Below are 18,769 nucleotides of genomic sequence, written 5' to 3' on the forward strand. Positions count from 1 at the left end.
AGCCCCTCTCACCTGTGGTTACTCTCTGCATAGAGCAGCCACACACTCAGCTCTGGGATCCTTTCCCAGTTATCATGTCACTTCACCCCTTCCCTGCATTCCCATGGCCCTTTCACTGCACTTAACAGGGTTTTATAATTGTCCCTTTGTGTCTTTTTTCCTGACTTAAATCCAGTGTCCTGAAAAATAAGGACAGTACTATCCTTTTTATCTGTCTCATGCCTGCTGGTGTGATGTAGCTGATCCATCAGCATTGGTTGAGTAATGGATAAGTGAGTGAATGAGTGAATGTTAGGTAATATTATGAGCAATATATTTAATTTTTTATTTTTGCTTTTTAGGGCCTCACCCACAGCATATGGAGGTCCCCAGGCTAGGGGTCTAATTGGAGCTACAGCTACAGGCACAGCAACGCCAGATCTGAGGTGCATCTGTGCCCTACACCACAGCTCACTGCAACACCGGAGTCTTAACTCACTGAGCAAAGCCAGGGATCGAACCCGCAACCTCATGGTTCCTAGTCAGATTTGTTTCCACTGCGCCAAAACAGGAACTCTGTGAGCAATATATTTAAATACAATTTTACAAAGACGCCAAAATCCAGAGCAATAAGTCTTGCTTGTATCCTTCCTACAAGCTTTGAGGCAAAGAGAGCAGAGTTCCTCACCATATCATAGAACTGAGAACCAAGTCTCATAAAGGCAATGAGCTCTGTCCCTTAGAAGTTGGCAGGGCGGGCTTGGAGTCTAGATCTTTGGCGCGTGGTCTGGGTGGGGCCTTTCTGTTTCTCCAGAGCTGTGTGTGTGGCCATGAGAACACAGGCTTGGGTTTTCCCTCGCAGCAACATGGAAGCGTGTACTGGAAGGCGGGGGCCAACCAGGTGCTGATGAGCCTGACACCAGACCTCCTGTTACGTGAGCAGCTGCAGGTAACTGTCACCGTGTTGTGGGAGTCTGAGAAACTTCTGTCCGGGGGAGAAGGGCCTCAAGCCTGGTGGGCTCTGAAGTTGGGGCTTACTTGCATCATCAAGGGTGTGGGAAGGTGGCTTGAGCAGTGTCCTATGAGCGTGGACTGCCCTGCCTGCGTGAATATCCCTGCTGTCTGCACAGAGGCTTGGGTTCTAACAGCCCTCATCACACGGTTCCCCTCCAGCCCAGCACGACTTGGCCAGGGTTGGGGGGGGTCCCCTGCTCAGGAATCCAACCCCTGGGGCGTGGTGCCTCCTGGGGATGCTGGGGAGGCAGGCCCTGGCTTCTCTTTTCTCCCAGGCTCCGCAGGCTCTGGCAGAGCTGCCCTTTGATACGGCTCTTGCCCTTTCCCACCTGTCTCTAGGGCCCCCACCAGAAACTTTAACCTCAAGAATTCTGGGGAGAGACCCTTCTAGGCCAGGCTGACATTTGGACATGAAGGGCTTGCCTATGGGTCTTCCAAGGTCACATCCAGGGCAGAGGCATCCACACTGGCTGTGATGGGCAGTGTGACTTCCAGCGCCAGGGTGGCCCCCAGAGTCCATGGGTGGAGCTCACGCCTGTGCCTTTGCCCCTTCTTTCCAGGCCTGTTTCTCCATCAGTGACAGCCCCGTGTGGATGGATTCCAGTACCACAGCCCAGTGCCGCCAGCTGGAGGCCACCGTGGGTGGGGCCCAGGCTCTCAGCAGCCTCACTGGGTCCCGCGCCTACGAGGTAGGCATCGCTTACCATAGGCTGGGGACTGGGGCTGCTTCTGGTCTCTTATCCCTGGGTGTCTTGGAGGACGCAGCTGGTGACCTGCCGCTGTGGGGATCACGTGATGCCTCTGGGTATCGCCCTAGTGGAGCCAGGACTAAGCACTCTGGCCCCTGGTTCTGAGCAAGGCCATCTGCGCTGCCCATCGAGCAAGGGCAGGCCTCCTCTCGCTGCTCCCAGGTCACAGCTGAGGTGTGAACATGGCTGTGCTGCGAATGGGGGTGATGATGGCACCTTGGTTCAGCCTGTCTAACCTGGGATAAAAATAATGGCATTACATTTTGGGTAGTTTTGAAACTGAAAGGAGTCAGTGCTCATAAGATGCTTAGTGCAGCTACTGGCCAAAAAAAAAAAAAAAAAGAGTGTCTCTTGGAAGTTCCCTGGTGGTTTAGTGGTTAGGATCCAGCGCTATCTCCAGTGTGGCCTGGGTTCGTTCCCTTGGAAGTGAGTTCCCACATCAGTGCTTAACACAGCAGCCAAAGGAAAAAAAAATAGAGTGCCTCTTTCCCGCTGGCTTCAGTCATGGTCCTGCCCAGACCACAGGGCAGCTGCTGCTGGCCCAGCTGGAGCTGCCGGAAGGAAGAAGAGTATGGGTGGGGAAAAACCTGAGTGCCTTGCACAGGTATCTATCCCTTGGTCAGAGCATCCTTCTGTGTAAGGAGTGAGGTCATTATCAAGGGTCTTCAATAGACATCAGACATTTCCAAATTTGTGGCCGCCTTAAGCTCTCCTTATGCTAATATTCAGAGCATGCTTACACTGACCTCATTCCATGGTGGATTTGAGTTTTTAAGAATTTGTACTCTTTTTTCCAGCGATTTACAGGAAACCAAATTGCAAAGATTTACCAGAAGAACCCGGAGGCCTACTCACGCACAGAGGTTGGTTAAACATTCCTCTTGGATGGAAAGTCGCAGTTGAATTCTATTTATAATACTTACCTTAAGCATAAATACATTGCGTGTGCATTGGCTAAAATATTGATTAATAGACATGAAAGATGGTACATCTTCAATTTGCTTTTTTCTCATTGCCAGGCTTTTCCCAAAGAGGAGAGAGTGCGGAATTGTGGGAGAGAAAAGTCAGGGGCTCTCCTGACCAGAAGGGGGGCGGTCAGGTCAGGGTGGGAGCAGGGGACTGGTGTCTTCCTGAGACTGCCTGAGTAGATCTAGATGCCCTTAGGATCTGTCCACTCAGTTTCCTATGGTTATTGCAAGAAGACTACCAGGCACTTGATTGGCATGGTCAGTGTTTTCTCAGGAAATTTGTAAAGCTGGACCAGTGTGTCTCCAGCTGTGGCCCTTCCACCAGACCCCAATCCCAGAACTCAAGTTCATTCCTCTTTTTTTTTTTTTCCTCTTTTTAGCCACACCCATGGCATATGGAAATTCCCAGGCCAGGGATCAAACCTGAGCCAGACCTACAACTTACATCACAGCTGCAGCAACACCTGATCCTTAACCAACTGTTCTAGGCTGAGGATCGAACGGCGCCTCCACAGAGATCAGCCGGATCATTAACCCACTGCACTGTAGCAGGAACTCCTTAGGTTCATTCCTTGATCCACAGTTGCTAAAAACCTACACGCAATGCCACCCGAGAAGCAGCTCAACATCCTGGCTGGTGATTGTCACTCCGAGTAATTAGAAAATGCTCAGTTATCGGGTTCTTGCTGTGGCACAGTGGGCTCATGATTTGATGTCGTCTCTGTGTTGACACGGATTCGAGCCCCAGCCTGATGCAGTGGGTTAAGGATCCTGCCTTGTGGCAGCTATGGCATTGGTTATAGCTGTGGCTCGGATTCGAACCCTGACCCGTGAACTCCATGGGCCATAGGTGTGGCCAAAAAGGGAAAAAAAAAAAAAATAGGAGAATGATCAGTTAAACCAAAGTTTCTTTAAAAAGGGATCAAATCCCATCAATCCCAAATATGATCTTAGGAAGTTCACATGCAGTTTATTATTTAAGGATTCACGGTTCCAGATGACTATGAAACATAGGCCGTTCATGAAGGTTTTGGGTGGAGGGGGAATTAAAAATTCTCCAAATTCTGTGCGTGGAAAAGGTGGCATGACTGGGGACAGAAGATGATGGCACTGTCTCCCCTGGCCCAGGGGCCTGTGATTCCCATGTGGAAGTGCAGACTCTCAGGCTAATGTTTGAAATCCTTTGTCCATTCCTCCTGCTCCTGTTTGGGGTCTGTGTCTTCCAAGGGGCCCACTTTCACTTACTCGGTCTGAACCTCCAAGTCTGTCTCTGTTGGGTCTGAGTCCTGTGGCCATGTATCTTATTTCCCATGCACCTGGATATAAAGACAGCAGAAATGGAGGATGGAAATCAGGGCACCACTCTCCTTGGCATAGGGTTCTGTTTTAAATCCTGCTTGCCTAAGCATGGCCTTTGCACAAGTTTTTTTTTTTTTTTTTTTTTTTTTTTTTTTTTTGTTGTTGTTGTTTTCCTGTGGCCTCTCAGAAAGTGCAGAGCGAGGACCTCTCCCAAGAAACCAGTTCTCAATGTCCCAGCCACTCAGAATGCTTGGGATATTCAGTCCCTCCTGTTCCTCGATGCTTCTACTTCCCTCCCTTGTTTAAAGCTCTTGTCGGAGCTCCCATCGTGGCTCAGTGGTTAACAACTCCAACTAGGAACCATGAGGTTGTGGGTTCGATCCCTGGCCTTGCTCAGTGGGCTGAGGATCCGGCATTGCTGTGAGCTGTGGTGTAGGTCGCTGACGAGGCTCCGATCCCGAGTTGCTGTAGCTGTGGCATAGGCTGGTGGCTACAGCTCCGATTGGACCCCTAGCCTGGGAACCTCCATATGCCACAGGAGCGGCCCTAGAAAAGGCAAAAAGACAAAAAAATAAAATAAAATAAAATAAAGCTCTTGTCATGTTGGGCGTGTCTCAGAAGCATTCCATTGCTTTTGGAAGTGAGTCATAACTCTCCCTGTGTTTCTCTCTTAACAGAGAATTTCCTTGGTCAGTAGTTTTGCTGCTTCCCTGTTCCTTGGGTCTTACTCCCCTATTGACCACAGTGATGGTAAGTCGCCAGAGCCCAGGACTTGGGCCTGTTCAGCCAAGCATGTGGGCAGCCTGAGCCTCATCCACCTGGGTGGGGGCCAGCCTGCCAGCCCTGTCATCTCTTGCCAAGAAGGGGGTGTATCGGTTATCTTTTGCAGTGTAACAAATGACCCCAGTGCCTAGCAGCTGAGGGCTGTGTTAACTATCTCACATTTTCCGAAGGCCAGTAATCTGGGAGTGGCTTAGCTGGATGGTTCTGGCTCAGGGCCTCGCAGGAGGTTGCAGTCAAGCTGGCAGCCAGCACTGCGGTCACCTAAAGGCTTGACTGGGGCTGGAGGATCCCCTTCCAGGCCACACATGTGCCTGTTGGCCAGAGGCTTCAGTTCCTTGCCGCGTGGCCACCATGGAACCTGGATTCCCCATGAGTGAGGGGTAAGAGAAGGTGACAGAGGCCAAGCAGAAACAGCAGGGTCTTTTACATGCTAATCTTGGGAAGGTTGCACATCACACAGACCTATGGGTATAGGAGAGGGGACCTTATATGGTGTGAACACCAGGACTGGAGGATGAACAGGACCTGTCTTGGAGCTTGGCTCCCACAAGGAGTTATTTTATATTCAAGTTTTAGTTCACATTTGGGGAAAGCCATGACAGCGGTGAGCTGCTGGAATCAAAACCTGGAGAAACATAAAAGCAGATGATGCCAGTGAGGCAGGAGAGCTGGGAGGAGGTTGCTGAGGGAGCCCTTGGATGAGACTAGAGTGAGAGGAGTGAGCAAGGAGGGAGGGGGATGCAGAGCAGCGTGCAGGCCTGGGAGCGCACCTTTGGGGTGGCCTCGGGGAGTCCCATGGACGTGTGTGGGTGCCTTATGTGCCAAACACTGGTCTGGTTGTCAGAGGGAGGGAGGAAGGTGACGAAGGAGTGGTCCCCAAGCTTCACTCACAATCTGGAGAAGCAAAATTTCCTGCGGCCCAGGAGTCCAGCTCCTCGGAGCTCAAACCAGCAGAGCCCTAAACGTGTAAAAGCCTGATTCCACCTGTGTTCTCTACACACTCACCTCAAAATCACCTCCTAACTTAGCAGCTGTCTAACCACTCACATGGGCCCATGGCTCCATGGTGCCCACACACCTGTCCGCCTCCACCTGTTCTCTGGGTTCTCCCCGATCTCCATCCTCAGGAGAACCTTGGGAGAAGTAGATCGTTTTAGGAAGACTTAGCTGATCTTAGCGATGAGCGTGAGGAAGAAGCTGAGAGCTTTCTTAGAAAAGTTAAGACACGATGGGAAATCCCTGAGGGCTGACCCACGTGAGCACTGGGGCTGCTGCCCCAGGGGACACGTGGAGCTGTCCTAGCCAGCAAGACTGGGCGCTCCCCTTCCCCGGCCAGGTCTTAGAGCGGCAGATTTCCAGGCTAACTGTGGGATTAGAGCCCGTAAGGGATGTTTGGGGGAGGTGGGGCTGTATGGTTCCTAGGGACCTGCTGGCCTCTGGCTCTCTGGTTCCAGAGTGACCCAGGTACACTGTTTATATTCCATCAGGACAGAGCTCCAGGTACAGATTTGCTGCCAGAGAATGATCTGCTCTCTGCCAGATTTGTGCCTTTTTTTTTTTTTTTTTTAAACGTAAGATGTTTTTCTTCAACCCATAGCATGTCGAAGTTCCCTGGCCAGAGATCAAACGCATGCCACAGCACCAGCCCAAGCCACGCAGTGTCAATGCTAGATGCTTAACCTGCTGCACCACACAGAAACTCCAAAAAGTCCGTTTCAAAGATTTCTGTCTCTTGTTTCCTTCCTTCCTTAGGTTCTGGAATGAATTTGTTGCAGATCCAGGACAAAGTCTGGTCACAGGCTTGCCTTGGTGCCTGCGCACCTGGTTTAGAGGAGAAGCTCGGCCAGCCGGTGCCATCATGCTCTGTTGTGGTAGGTTCCCCTCCCAGGGACATGGCTCATTTATTTAGAGCTGGCAACTACTGGGAAGCAGTGTAGTGTCACAGCCCCACAAACACCCATACACGTACCCATGGGATTTTGTCTAGTATAAGACAAGTGTTTGACGTAAGTCAGAGCACAGTGTCTGGAGCAGGGCCTTGCACTCAGGTGATCAGGTACAGGTATAGACTCCTGCCTTGTGGTGGAAGGGTGGTGGGGATCTAGAGATCACCACCGAAGCTTAAAGTAGGCAGGCTGGAGAAAATAAGAAGTGCCAGCAATCTGGGGAGAGTGCAGGCCCTGGTGCCAGTCTGCCTGGGGTGCAATCCCAGCTCTACTGCTCACCAGCTCTGTGACCTTAATCTGTGCCTCAGTTTCCTCATCATTTCCACTGTTTCTGGGAATAATAATACTTTCTGTCTCGTCAGGCTGAAGTGCAATTAAGTGAATTGATACTTTAAACACTTTAAAGTGCTTAAGGTAGTGCCTGGTCCCAGGAGTAGTATTTAGGAGTTCCCATCATGGCTTAGTGGAAACGAATCTGACTAGGAACCATGAGGTTGCCTGTTCAATCCCTGGCCTTGCTCAGTGGGTTAAGGATCCGGTGTTGCCATGAGCTGTGGTGTAGGTAGCAGACATGGCTTTTATCTGATGTTGCTGTGGCTGTGGTGTAGGCTGGAAGCTGTAGCTCCAATTTGACCTGTGCCCTGGGAATCTCCATATGCTGCGAGTGTGGCTCTAAAAAGCAAAAAAAAAAAAAAAAAAAAAAAAAAAAAACCTTTTAGAATCTGGTGTTGTCACTGTAGCAGCTCAGGTCGCTACTGTGGTGCAGGTTTGATCCCTGGCTCAGGAACTTCCACATGCCATAGGTGTGGCAAAAAAAAACCCCACACCCCCCCAAATTTGAAACAGCCACATGCTGAATGAAACTGGACCACTATCTTACACCAGATACAAAAATGCCTCCCCAAATTAACTCAAAACGAGGAGTTCCCTGGCAGCCTAGCGGTTAAGGATCTGGTGTTGTCCCTGCTGTGGTGCAGATTTGATATCTGGCCTCAGGATTTCTTCATGCCACGCCTGGATTAAAGACTTGAATGTAGAGTTCCCACCATTGCACAATGGGTTAAAAGGACTGGGTGTTGCCACAGCTGTAGCTTAAGTAGTAGCTTTGGCTCTAATTCATCCCCTGGCCTGGGAACCTCCATAAGCCGTAGGTGTGGCCATAAAACTAAAGACTTGAATGTAAGACCTGAAACCACAAAACTCCTACAAGAAAACTGGTGATTAGCTTCTTGACATCTGTCTTGGTGTTGACTTTTTTTTTTTTGCATTTGACACCAAAAGCAAAGACAATCAAAGCAAAAACCCACAAGTGGGGCTACATCAAACTACAAAGCATCTGCACAGCAAAAGAAACCATCAGCAAAATGAAAAGGCAGTCTATCAAATGGGAGAAAATATTTGCAAACTGTCAAACTGAGGGCTTAATATCCAAAACAGATATAAAGAATCATACAATAGCAAAAAAGAATTCGGTTAACAACCTTTAATCCTCGTGTGGCACCCCCATTCAGAATAGACACTGGCTGGCAATGTCCTCGTTTCCCAGTTGGACCAGCCTGGACCTGGTCCTCGGCCCTTTGGCGGGGACAGCACATGCCCCCACTGCCAAACAAGCAGAAATGGCGAGTGGGGCCGAGAGTTGGCTGTTAAGGAAGGACAAGGGTCCCTGAGGCCCTGGGGAGGGGAGAGCCACCCGAGCTGGGGTGGTGAGCCATCCTGAATGCCTCGCACTGGGAGTCCCAGCCACACGAGCACTTTTCTGAGGTCAACAGCGACCTGCGCAAAACAGCCTTTGCCACCATGAGCAGAACCTCACTAGCCAAACCATCATCATCCAGAATGTGCCACGAGGCCAGTGTGCAGTGTTTAAGGAAGGGTGTCCTGCTGCAAAGAAGCAGGCAGTTCAGGACCCACTGAGGCTGACACACAGCAGAAAGAAAAAGGAAGAGTGAACAGAAGACAGCCAAGCCTCTGGCACTGGTACTCCACACACAGCTTTTAGTTTCATGTGAGATGGAGAGCAGTGTTTTGTTCACGGCAGCCGGCTTTGTTTACCTTATGCCAGGAGCACCTGCTTCCAAGAGGGAGCCTGTGCAGACACTGGCAGCTTGAGGAACAGAAAGGAACTGATTCTGAAAAGTGTATTTTTGTTTGTAACATATGCACCCACATGATGGGGGGAGACAAGCGAAATCCATGTTTCCTTTCCTCTGTCGTGCTAAAGGTGGTGCCCAGATGGCTTTCTCTCCATTTCCACAGGGAAATATTTGGAGTTGTAGTGGCTCAGATGCTTCCCACCTTGCACCCTCCCAGCCCATCTTGTTCACCTGCCATTGTGGCTTCACGCAGGTATCACCCGGCAGCACCCTGCCTGAGCTGCATCTTATCTCCCTCCCTCCCTCCCAGGGGCTTCTGGGACTCCACATTCCTGCTCTGCAAACGTGTAGGTTCACAAGTTGCCAGCCCATGTGCAAGCTTCACCAGTAGGACGCTGTGGAGAGCTGATCCCTGCTCCGCATCCAGGTGGACAGCCCCCCATCTATTTCACGCAGCTCTTCAGACGCTGCCCACAGCCGTGACCCACTCCACAGTGTGCCCTTGGGTGGGCTTTCCCCCCTTCCCTGTTTTCTCTTCCCCACTTCCCCAAGTAAGCCACCTGCAGAAGCCCTTTATCTCCCAGGCGATAGTGTATTCTGACATAAATCTGAACTTTTGCTGGATGGAGCATAGTTTTCTTCCCAGAGGTCAGGAGCTCCCCTAATTTATTCTAAACTTTTGGAACTAAGAGATATTCAAGGGGAAAGAGCTTTCTTTCTTTCTTTCTTTTTTTTTTTTTTTGTCTTTTTGCTATTTCTTGGGCCGCTCCCGCGGCATATGGAGGTTCCCAGGCTAGGGGTCCAATCGGAGCTGTAGCCACCGGCCTACGCCAGAGCCACAGCAACGCAGAATCCGAGCCGCGTCTGCGACCTACACCACAGCTCACGGCAACGCCGGATCGTTAACCCACTGAGCAAGGGCAGGGATGGAACCCGCAACCTCATGGTTCCTAGTCGGATTCGTTAACCACTGCGCCATGACGGGAACTCCAGGGAAAGAGCTTTCTTTTCTCCTTTTCCTTCCTTCCTTCTTGCCACACCCACACATGCAGAAGTTCTTGGGCCAGGGATTAAACCAGAGTCAGAGCAGCAACCTGAGCCACAGCAGTGACAGTGCTGGATTCTTACCCTGCTGAGCACCCGGGGAACTCCAAAAGCTTTCTTTTCATAACTCTGCTTTCTAAAGACAGCAGATCTGTCCAGAGGGTGTTCCTGCCCTCTGATCCCACAGCTGCTCTTGGAGAGGCCCTGAGAGCTGTGGTTCCTGACAGTGTCCACCTTCCTTTCCTTTTACTTGGTGTGTTTTCTTTACAACATTGACCTCTGCACATCTGTGTCCTGCTGCTCTTATTAATTTGGTTGCTGGGCTGATAGAGCATATGTATAAGGCATTATCTACTTCCATGAGTCTGCTTAATGGTTTCCTTCTGTTATTTATTTATTTTTGTCTTTTGTCTTTTTAAGGCCACACCTGAGGCACATGGGGGTCTAATCGGAGCTATAGCTGCTGGCCTACACCACAACCACAGCAATGCCGGATCCTTAACCCACTGAGCGAGGCCAGGGATCGAACCCGTAACCTCATGCTTCCTAGTCAGATTCGTTTCTGCTGAGCCACGATGGAAACTCCATCCTCCTGTTATTTATTTTTAATGTTACAACCAAAGTTCGGAGCTTTTAAAGCAAGTCTGCTTTGGGGAATTCTTTTTTGCCTTGAATCTCAAAATTAAGCGGTTCTTCTCAGATACAGAGAACAGACTTGTGGTTGCCAAAGGGGAAGGGGAGGGAATGGGATGGACTGGGAGTTGGGTTTATAGCTGCAAACTATTACATTTAGAATAGATAAGCAATGAAGTCGTACTGTATAGCACAGGGAACTCTATCCAGTTTCTTGGGATGGAACGTGATAGAGGATAATATAAGAAAAGGAATATATATATATGTATGACTAGGTCACTTTGTTGTGCAGCAGAGATTGACACAGCATTGTAAATCAACTATACTTTAATACAAAACATTTTTTTTAAAAATCAAGTGGTCTTGGAGGTCCCACGTGGCTTAGCAGTAACAAACCTGACTAGTATGCATGAGGATTCGGGTTCAGTCGCTGGTCCCACTTAGTGGGTTAAGGATCCGGCGTTGCCATGAGCTGTGGTGTAGGTCTCAGATGCAGCTCAGATCCTGCATTGCTGTGGCTGTGGCATAGGCGGGAGCTGCAACTTTGATTCAACCCCTAGCCTAGAACTTCCATATGCCTCGAGTGTGGCCCTAAAAAAAAACAAAAAAAAATCAAGTGGTCTTAAGGCAGTGCATCACCTCATGTTGTGGTTCCAACCTTTGCTGGGCAACTCTGGTGTTTTGTAAACAGGATGTATGTCCCTTGTCCCATCCCTGGCCTATAGTCTCCAGTGGCCCAAGCAGGAAGTGTTTGCCTCAGTGGAGCGTGCTTGTCTTCTCTCCCTAGGGAGCCATTTCTTCCTACTTTGTCCAGCGCTATGGGTTTCCTGCAGGATGCAAAGTGGTGGCCTTCACTGGGGACAACCCAGGTGAGTACCGTGGGGGATTCACCCTCCAAAAGCCTGCCTTGGTCCTTGCTGGACCTCGGAGAATGCCAGTCCACCATCTCTTGGCGAAGACTGACTGGTAGGCTCCCTGCTCCCTGGCCACCTGCCCCCCCTGCTGGCCTGAATCTGGCTCCTTGTACCTGCCCCATTGTGGCCCTGACTCTGCCCATGAGAGCCATCGGGGGCTGCCCCTCCAGGTAAAACTGATCAGTGATTAAGGAAGACGGTCTTGCCCACCCTCCCTGATTTGCCTTTTCTGTTCCCAGCTGAACTCAGTTCCTCCAGGGCTTCCTCTGGGACTTGGCTTTGCGTATCCGCCCCATTATTTGACCCATAAGTATAACTTATTCTTCCTCCAAACTCTTTCGTCTTCTCTTCCTTCTTCTCTCCTCCCCTGGGGATTCCTGAGGCTCCCTATGGAGGACCGTCAGGTCTCTAAAGACTGAAGGCCATGTTGCCTTGGCTGTGCTGCAAGCCGGCAGCTGTGGCTCTGATTCAACCCCTAGCCTGGGAACTTCCATGTGCTGCAGGTGTGGCCCTAAAAAGACAACAACAACAAAAGACTGAAGGCCCAGTGGCCACAGTGAGTACCACCAGACTGCTGCCTCTCACCCACTCCTGCAGCCCTTTTCCTAATGAGCCACCGAGTCAGGGTTGCTCGATCAAGTAAATACAAATATAGATCACCCAGTTCAACTTGAATTTAGAGGAATGACAAAAATTAGGTAGTAGAAGTATTTTCCAGGCCATATTTGAATTTCAGAAAACAAGTGATTTTTTTAGTGCGAGTGTGTCCCAAATATTTTCTCTGAAATTGAAATTCGACTGAGTGTCCTTATCTGCCAACTCTATGTCATGTCGCCATCGTAAGCAGCCATTCCTGGTCTAAGGAAGTGAGTCTCAGGTTCATATGGAAGGATTTGGGCTGCTGCCCGAGTGACACTAGGGTCTGACTTCAGCCCTTCTCTTGGTTTCCACACCCACAAACCTCCCTGTACTTCCCTGCTTGTACAGATGAGGAAGTTGACATCAAAAATAAAAGAGAAAGAGAGAGGTACACGTGTCTAGGAGTGGTGCTGTGTGCCTAGAAATGGAACTGAAAGTCTTGTTAAAATGTATTTATCATCACAATGGTGATATTATATTCCATATTTTCTGCAATATCTATCTGTACTTTTGTGACCAGGAGAAAACATTTAAGTCATTGCCACTGCTGTTTCTCCACTCTGGCATCTGGAGGGACCCCCACAGGAGCCAGACAAGGTACCCCCATCCCTGAGCACTTCATACAGTGATATCACATGGAGCCCTGTTGTCAAAGTGCAACCCAAACACAGAGCAGGCTTTGGGGAAGGTACCCTCGTGTTCCTGGTCTGAGGTGAAGGTGGAGGCTGTGGACAGTGGCCAGTTTCAGCAGCAGAAATGCATGAAGCCTGTCACTCTGTCCCCTGTGCACCTGAGTTGAGAGGCAGCTGTGGCCTGCACTGGGTACCAGGGTCCTGGGGGATGCCAGGCCACAGTTCCTGTCTGCCCTAAAGTTGAGGGGTCCAGTCTCCTGAAAAGAACAGTTGGTACACAAACACCAATTCAGGATAGTTCTACATGTTGTGACCATGCTTGCTTTCCTTTCAAAATGAAAATTACTTCATCAAGTCTCATTAGAAAAACGACTGTTCTTAAGCCTACTCTATCATGGTGCTAGTCAGATTTGTTTCTGCTCAGCCACGAGGGGAATTCCTCTGCTACTCTATCAACTAGAAGAATTTCAGGGAGAATAAAGGTCGTGCTTTTTAACCATTGAAGCATGAGCTTCTGTACATGTTTGAGAAGGAACAACAAAGAAGCAGCTTCCTAATCCTTTCTTTTGTACGGAGGTCTGAGGCTGAATTTGGAGATACTAGGCAGGCAGCCCTCAGCCAGTCCCTCCCTAAGTCTGACCTTCAGTTTCTGCTCACTTAGTTTTATGTGTTAGTCTTATGCCTTTTTCCTTTTTCCTTTTTTTTTTTTTTTTTTTTTTTTTTTTGTCTTTTTAGGACCGCACCCGTGGCATGTGGAGGTTCCCAGGCTAGGGTCAATTGGAGCTACACTGCTGGCCTATGCCAGAGCCACAGCAATGTGGGATCCCAGCCACATCTTCGACCTACACCACAGCCCATCGCAATGCCAGATCCTTAACTCACTGATCGAGGCTAGGATCGAACCCGTGTCCTCATGGATGCTAGTCAGGTTCGTTAATTGCTGAGCCATGATGGGAACTCCTGCGTTTTTCTTATTCACAAGAAATACATCTCATTGCAGAAAAATTTTAAGTACTGACAAACCAAAGCAAGGATGTAAAAAAATCATCCATCATCCCTTAACCCCGAGATAACCACAGTTAAAATTTTGAGGGCTGTCCTTCCAACCTTCTTTTTCTATGCCCATAAATAAAGATATTTTATTTTCACGAACGAGGAAAATATTTTGTGCGACATCACACAAAACCCTAGTGGTTGTCTAGGGTTCCATTGTTCTGGCATTTACTTTGCCAGTCTCCCTCTGTGAGGTGGTACCTCACTGTAGTTTTGATTATCATTTCTCTAATAGTTAGCGATGCTGAGCATTTTTTCATGTGCTCGTTGGCCATCTGTATATCTTCTTTGGAGAAATGTCTATTCAATCAGGTCTTTTGCCCATTTTTCCATTGGGTTGTTGGCTTTTTTGCTGTTGAGTAGTATATATTGTTCGTATATTTTAGCTATTAAGCCCTTGTCAGTTGCATCATTTGAAACTATTTTTTCCCATTCTGTAAGTTGTCTTTTTTATGGTTTCCTTTGCTCTACAAGAGCTTGTCAGTTTCCTTAGGTCCCACTGGTTTATGTTTGCTTTTATTTTGTTGCCTTGGAGACTGACCTGAGAAAACATTTGTAAGGTTGATGTCAGAGAATGTCTTGCTGTGTTCTCTTCTAGGAGGATGGAGGTGGGAGATAGAGGTAGGCGTGGCTCTGGCGTTTAGACAATGCAAACATTGTCTCATCCCCTGTCCCAGTAGGATAAGCTTTCGGAGCTAGGATTCCTGGACCCAAGGCTCTGACACACTCTCCTGATCGTGCCTCAGCAGCAGTGTGTGGGACGCCTGTTCCTTCCCGCAGTTCTCCTTCCTTCCTTCCTTTATTCACGTGATACTTACAGGGCACCTGCTACATGGCAGCTCTTCTTTCAGTTCCAGGGTATGGCAGTGAGCCAGGCAGATAAACAGTGCTGTTCTGGGCCTCACATAAGGGGGCAGTCAACCTAACCTTGACCTTTCCTCACCATGGAGGTGGGGAAAGCCCCTCACTCATGCCTCACCTTTGTCTTTCTCTGCGAATGTATCCTAGTGTCTTGACTTGGCCCTCTCGGTGCTCTGCACTCCTGGAAGCACCTGATGACGGGTGGGGAGTTGGGCACCCTTTAGAAGAGGCTTCACAGCCCTGACCTCCATTCTCTGGCCCTTGGAGCCTCCTAGCCCTTGGTTCACCCTGTTCCTGCCTCTCCTAGCTTGTGGGCAGGGGTGGGAGGAGGGGGCTGCACTCACCTCTGGGGGGTGGGGGTGACGGGTTGCTTTGTGGCTCCCATGTGACCTCCAGCTAACCATAGGCTCCCCTCCGGTTCTCAGCATCGCTGGCAGGCATGAGGCTGGAGGAAGGTGACATTGCGGTAAGGTGACTTCTCATTCCCACAGGCGGGGTCAGCTCTTTCTGCCCAGGGGAAGAGGGTGCTGGGTCTCAGCAATGTCTTTTTTTTTTTTTTTAGCTTTTTAGAGCCCACCCACAGCATATGAAAGTACCCAGGCCAGGGGTCAAATCGGACCTGCAACTGTCAGCCCATGCCACAGACACAGCAACAGGGATCCAAGCTGCGTTTCCAGCCTACACGCACGCACCTCATAGCAACGAAGGATCCCTGGCCTCAAACCCACCACCTCATGGTTACTAGTTGGATTCGTTTCTGCTGCACCCCAACGGGAACTCCTAGAGAATATTTAATCTGAGTTTTGTGGCATGAGGAGTGAAGCCACAGGGGTCAGGGGGGTAGAGCTGAGTGAGATGGAGGCGCCTCACCTTTGCCCATCTCTTTCCAGGTCAGCCTGGGCACCAGCGACACCCTCTTTCTCTGGCTCCAGGAGCCTATGCCCGCCCTGGAAGGCCACATCTTCTGCAACCCAGTTGACCCCCAGCACTACATGGCACTCCTGTGGTAGGTGGCTGGGGAGGGGGAGGTGTGAGTAGGTCTGGCACCATGCGGAGTCCCCCAAGTCATTTCACGGAGCAGGCTCTGTGGGCACCTGAGGCCCCAGGAACTCAGTGCATCTTTCTGAGAGCAGAGCTGGATGGGGAAGCACCTGGGGCCTGAAGTCTCCCCAAACTCAGATATAAACCCCCTCCCCAGCACCCGTATCCTGTGTGGCCTGAGGCAGACCCCCTAGCATGTCTAAGCCATACTTTGCTCATAAAATTGGGAGACCAAGAGGTTTACTTCATAGTGTTGTCACATATCAGGCATATAGTAGACCTCTGACCTGTGGTGGTAAGGACATCCTTCTTCCTGACTGTTGTCACGGAAGGGGTCTGCTCTCCATGCTCCACACAGGCATTAGGGACCTGCTGGAAGCTACCGAGGGAGGGGGTGTTAACTTCTAAGCTCCAGGAACCACTGGAGACTATGTAGGTTTAGAAAATCTAGCCAGGTGCTGAAACTGCAGCTCCGTCTCTCCCTGGGGCTCATTCGGGGCAACCTCTTTTGTAAACAACCCAAGACAGGTACACTTCCTGGTGACTCCCAGAGACGAGCATTGGGCCTGAAAACAGAGGAGGTACCTCAGGTCCCTGCTGAGCACTGGTTGTGGTCTAGCCTGACCTGCAGCCCGTCTACCTGGGACTCTTCACCAAACTCATGGTCCAGTCAGTAAGCGCTGGGTCCCTTCTTCAGGGTTGTGTGCATTTCTGCAGCTTTAAAAATGGCTCCCTCATGAGAGAGAAGATCCGTGATGAGTCTGCTTCCCGTTCCTGGAGCGAGTTCTCTAAGGCGCTGCGGTCCACAGAGTTGGGGAATGGCGGAAACCTGGGTAGGCTGTTGGGTGATGCCCGGTCTGTGAAGGGGCAGCAGCTGATGGTAAGAGGGGTGGGGCAGGGAAGCCAAGGGGAGCCCTGACAGTCTCTAATTCCACTCTGTGAGCCTTCAAGCTAATGTGAGACCCCATGATCTAAGCAAGGTGGGGAATGCATCTTCTCTGCCCCTCGAAGCCCTTGGTGACAGCATCAGAGATGGCAATCACAGTGCTTACTCTACCTGGTGCAATCTCGCCCATGTCTTTCTGCCTCAAACACAGGGTCCTGCTAGGAAGAGTGCCAGCCCTGGGGCAGGCCTCCCGAGCTAGGCAGCTGCCTCCTGGCCTGTGGGCTGCCAGGTGAGAGCAGGAAGAACTGCCTCCACGGAAAGCTAACCTAAGCCTTTCCAGTTGCCCTCCATCCTGCTGGAGAGAGGAACGTGAGGGTACTCCCAGGGCCGTTCCAGGAAATGATAGGGTCATCTCAGCCTGCTTTTCTTTTCTTTTTTTTTTTTTTTTTTTTTTTTTGTCTTTTCTAGGGCCGCACCAGCGACATATGGAGGTTCCCAGGCTAGGGGTCTAATTGGAGCTGTAGCCACCGGCCTACACCACAGCCACAGCAACACGAGATCTGAGCCACATCTGCAACCTACACCACAGCTCACGGCAATGCCGGATTCTTAACCCACTGAGCAAGGCAAGGGATCAGACCCCCAACCTCATGGTTCCTAGTCAGATTCGCTAACCTCTGAGCCACGACAGGAACTCCTCACGCTGTTTTTCTAAGGCTGTTGTGAGCTGATCTTTTGTTTTTGACCACTGGTGGCTAAACTCTTCCTGGTCTTGTTTCAGGTTTTTATTTTGATGTAATGGAGATCACCCCTGAAATTATTGGGCGTCATAGGTTTAATGCAGAAAACCATGAGGTACGTGTGTTTTTGAAGCCTCAGTGGCTCTATTTTTGACTATTAAATTTAATGAATTCTGTCAAATCATGTTAGTTTTAAGGACTTCTTCATTCACTCAGCTACTGATAAAACAAATACTTAAAAAAAGCTTTTTGTTGAAGTATAGTTCATTTACCATATTGTGTTAGTTTCAAGTGTACAGCAAAGTGATTCAGTTTTTTTTCAGTTTATATTCCATTATAGGTTAGTACAAGGTATTGAATATAATTTCCTATGCTATACAGTAAATCCTTGTTGCTTATATATTTTGTGTATAGTAGTGTGTGTCTCATACTCCTAATTTGGTAACCTTCCCTCTCCTCTTTGATAACCTTGTTTGTTTTCTATGTCTGTGACTCTGTTTCTGTTTTGTATATAGATTCATTTGTATTATTTTTAGAGTCCTCATATAAATATCATATAGTATTTGTCTTTCTCTGACTTACTTCATTAAATATACTATTCTCTAAAGTCCATCCATTTTGCTCCCAATAGTAATCTTTCTTTTTTCATTCTTTTTTATAGTACAGTAATGTTCCATTGTATATATGCCTGATCTTATTAAACCAGTTGTCTGTTGGTGGGCACTTGGGTTGTTTCCATGTCATGGATATTGTAAATAATTCCTCTGTAAACATTGGGATGCATGCACCTTATTGAATTAGTTTTCATTTTTTTCCTGATACATACCTGGGAGCGAATTGCTAGCTCATATAGTAACTCTTATCTTCAGCATTTTAAGGACTCGCCATACTGTTCTCCATAGTGCCTGCCCCAGTTTACATTCCCGGCAACAGTGTAGGAGGGTTCCCTTTTTTCCATACCTTCTCCAGCATTTTTTATTTGTTGACTTTTTTGATGATGGTCATTCTGATCCATGTGAGGTGATACCTCCTTGTGGTTTTGGTTTGCATTTCTTTTTTTTTTTTTTTTCGCTTTTTAGGGCTGTACCTGTAGCAAATGGAGGTTCCCAGGCTAGGGGTCGAATTGGAGTTGTAGCTGCTGGCCTACACTACAGCCACGGCAACACAGGATCAGAGCTGCATCTGCAATCTACACCACAGCTCACAGCAACACTGGATCCTTAACCCACTAAGCAAGGCCAGGGATCAGACCTTTGTCCTCATGGATGCTAGTCAGATTTATTAACCATTGAGCCATGATGGGGACTCCTGCATTTCTTTAATAATTAGTGATATTGAGCTTCTTTTCATGCGCTGGTTGGCCATCTGTATATCTTCTTTGGAAAAGTGTCTACTTAAGTCTTCTGCCCATTTTTTGATTGGGTTTTTTTTTTTTTAATATTGACTTGTACAAGCTGTTTGTATATTTTGGATACTAACCCCTTGTTGGTCT

The 18,769-nt window shown here is 49.1% G+C and overlaps 1 protein-coding gene across 10 annotated transcripts in view; it reads left to right on the forward strand.

Moving 5' to 3' along the window:
- The window catches only part of XYLB (xylulokinase), a 51,729-nt gene that overhangs the window by 12,175 nt on the left and 20,785 nt on the right, over positions 1-18,769 (forward strand). For 7 of the 10 annotated variants that reach the window (XR_002338206.1, XM_021071670.1, XM_021071668.1 and 4 more), the window contains 11 exons: positions 842-928; positions 1,554-1,682; positions 2,540-2,605; positions 4,687-4,759; positions 6,545-6,663; positions 8,998-9,087; positions 11,299-11,380; positions 15,036-15,076; positions 15,501-15,616; positions 16,369-16,484; positions 17,319-17,392. Coding sequence is in view for 9 of the 10 variants with exons in the window: in XM_021071670.1 (XP_020927329.1) it covers positions 842-928; positions 1,554-1,682; positions 2,540-2,605; positions 4,687-4,759; positions 6,545-6,663; positions 8,998-9,087; positions 11,299-11,380; positions 15,036-15,076; positions 15,501-15,616; positions 16,369-16,484; positions 17,319-17,392 (993 nt within the window). In the remaining variant the exon portion in view is untranslated. The remainder of the gene's footprint in view (positions 1-841; positions 929-1,553; positions 1,683-2,539; positions 2,606-4,686; positions 4,760-6,544; positions 6,664-8,997; positions 9,088-11,298; positions 11,381-15,035; positions 15,077-15,500; positions 15,617-16,368; positions 16,485-17,318; positions 17,393-18,769) is intronic. The other 3 variants (XM_021071671.1, XM_021071669.1, XM_003358367.4) reach the window with 1 other exon arrangement.

This window comes from Sus scrofa, chromosome 13, assembly GCF_000003025.6.
Source record: "Sus scrofa isolate TJ Tabasco breed Duroc chromosome 13, Sscrofa11.1, whole genome shotgun sequence".
Taxonomy (NCBI): Eukaryota; Metazoa; Chordata; class Mammalia; order Artiodactyla; family Suidae; genus Sus; species Sus scrofa.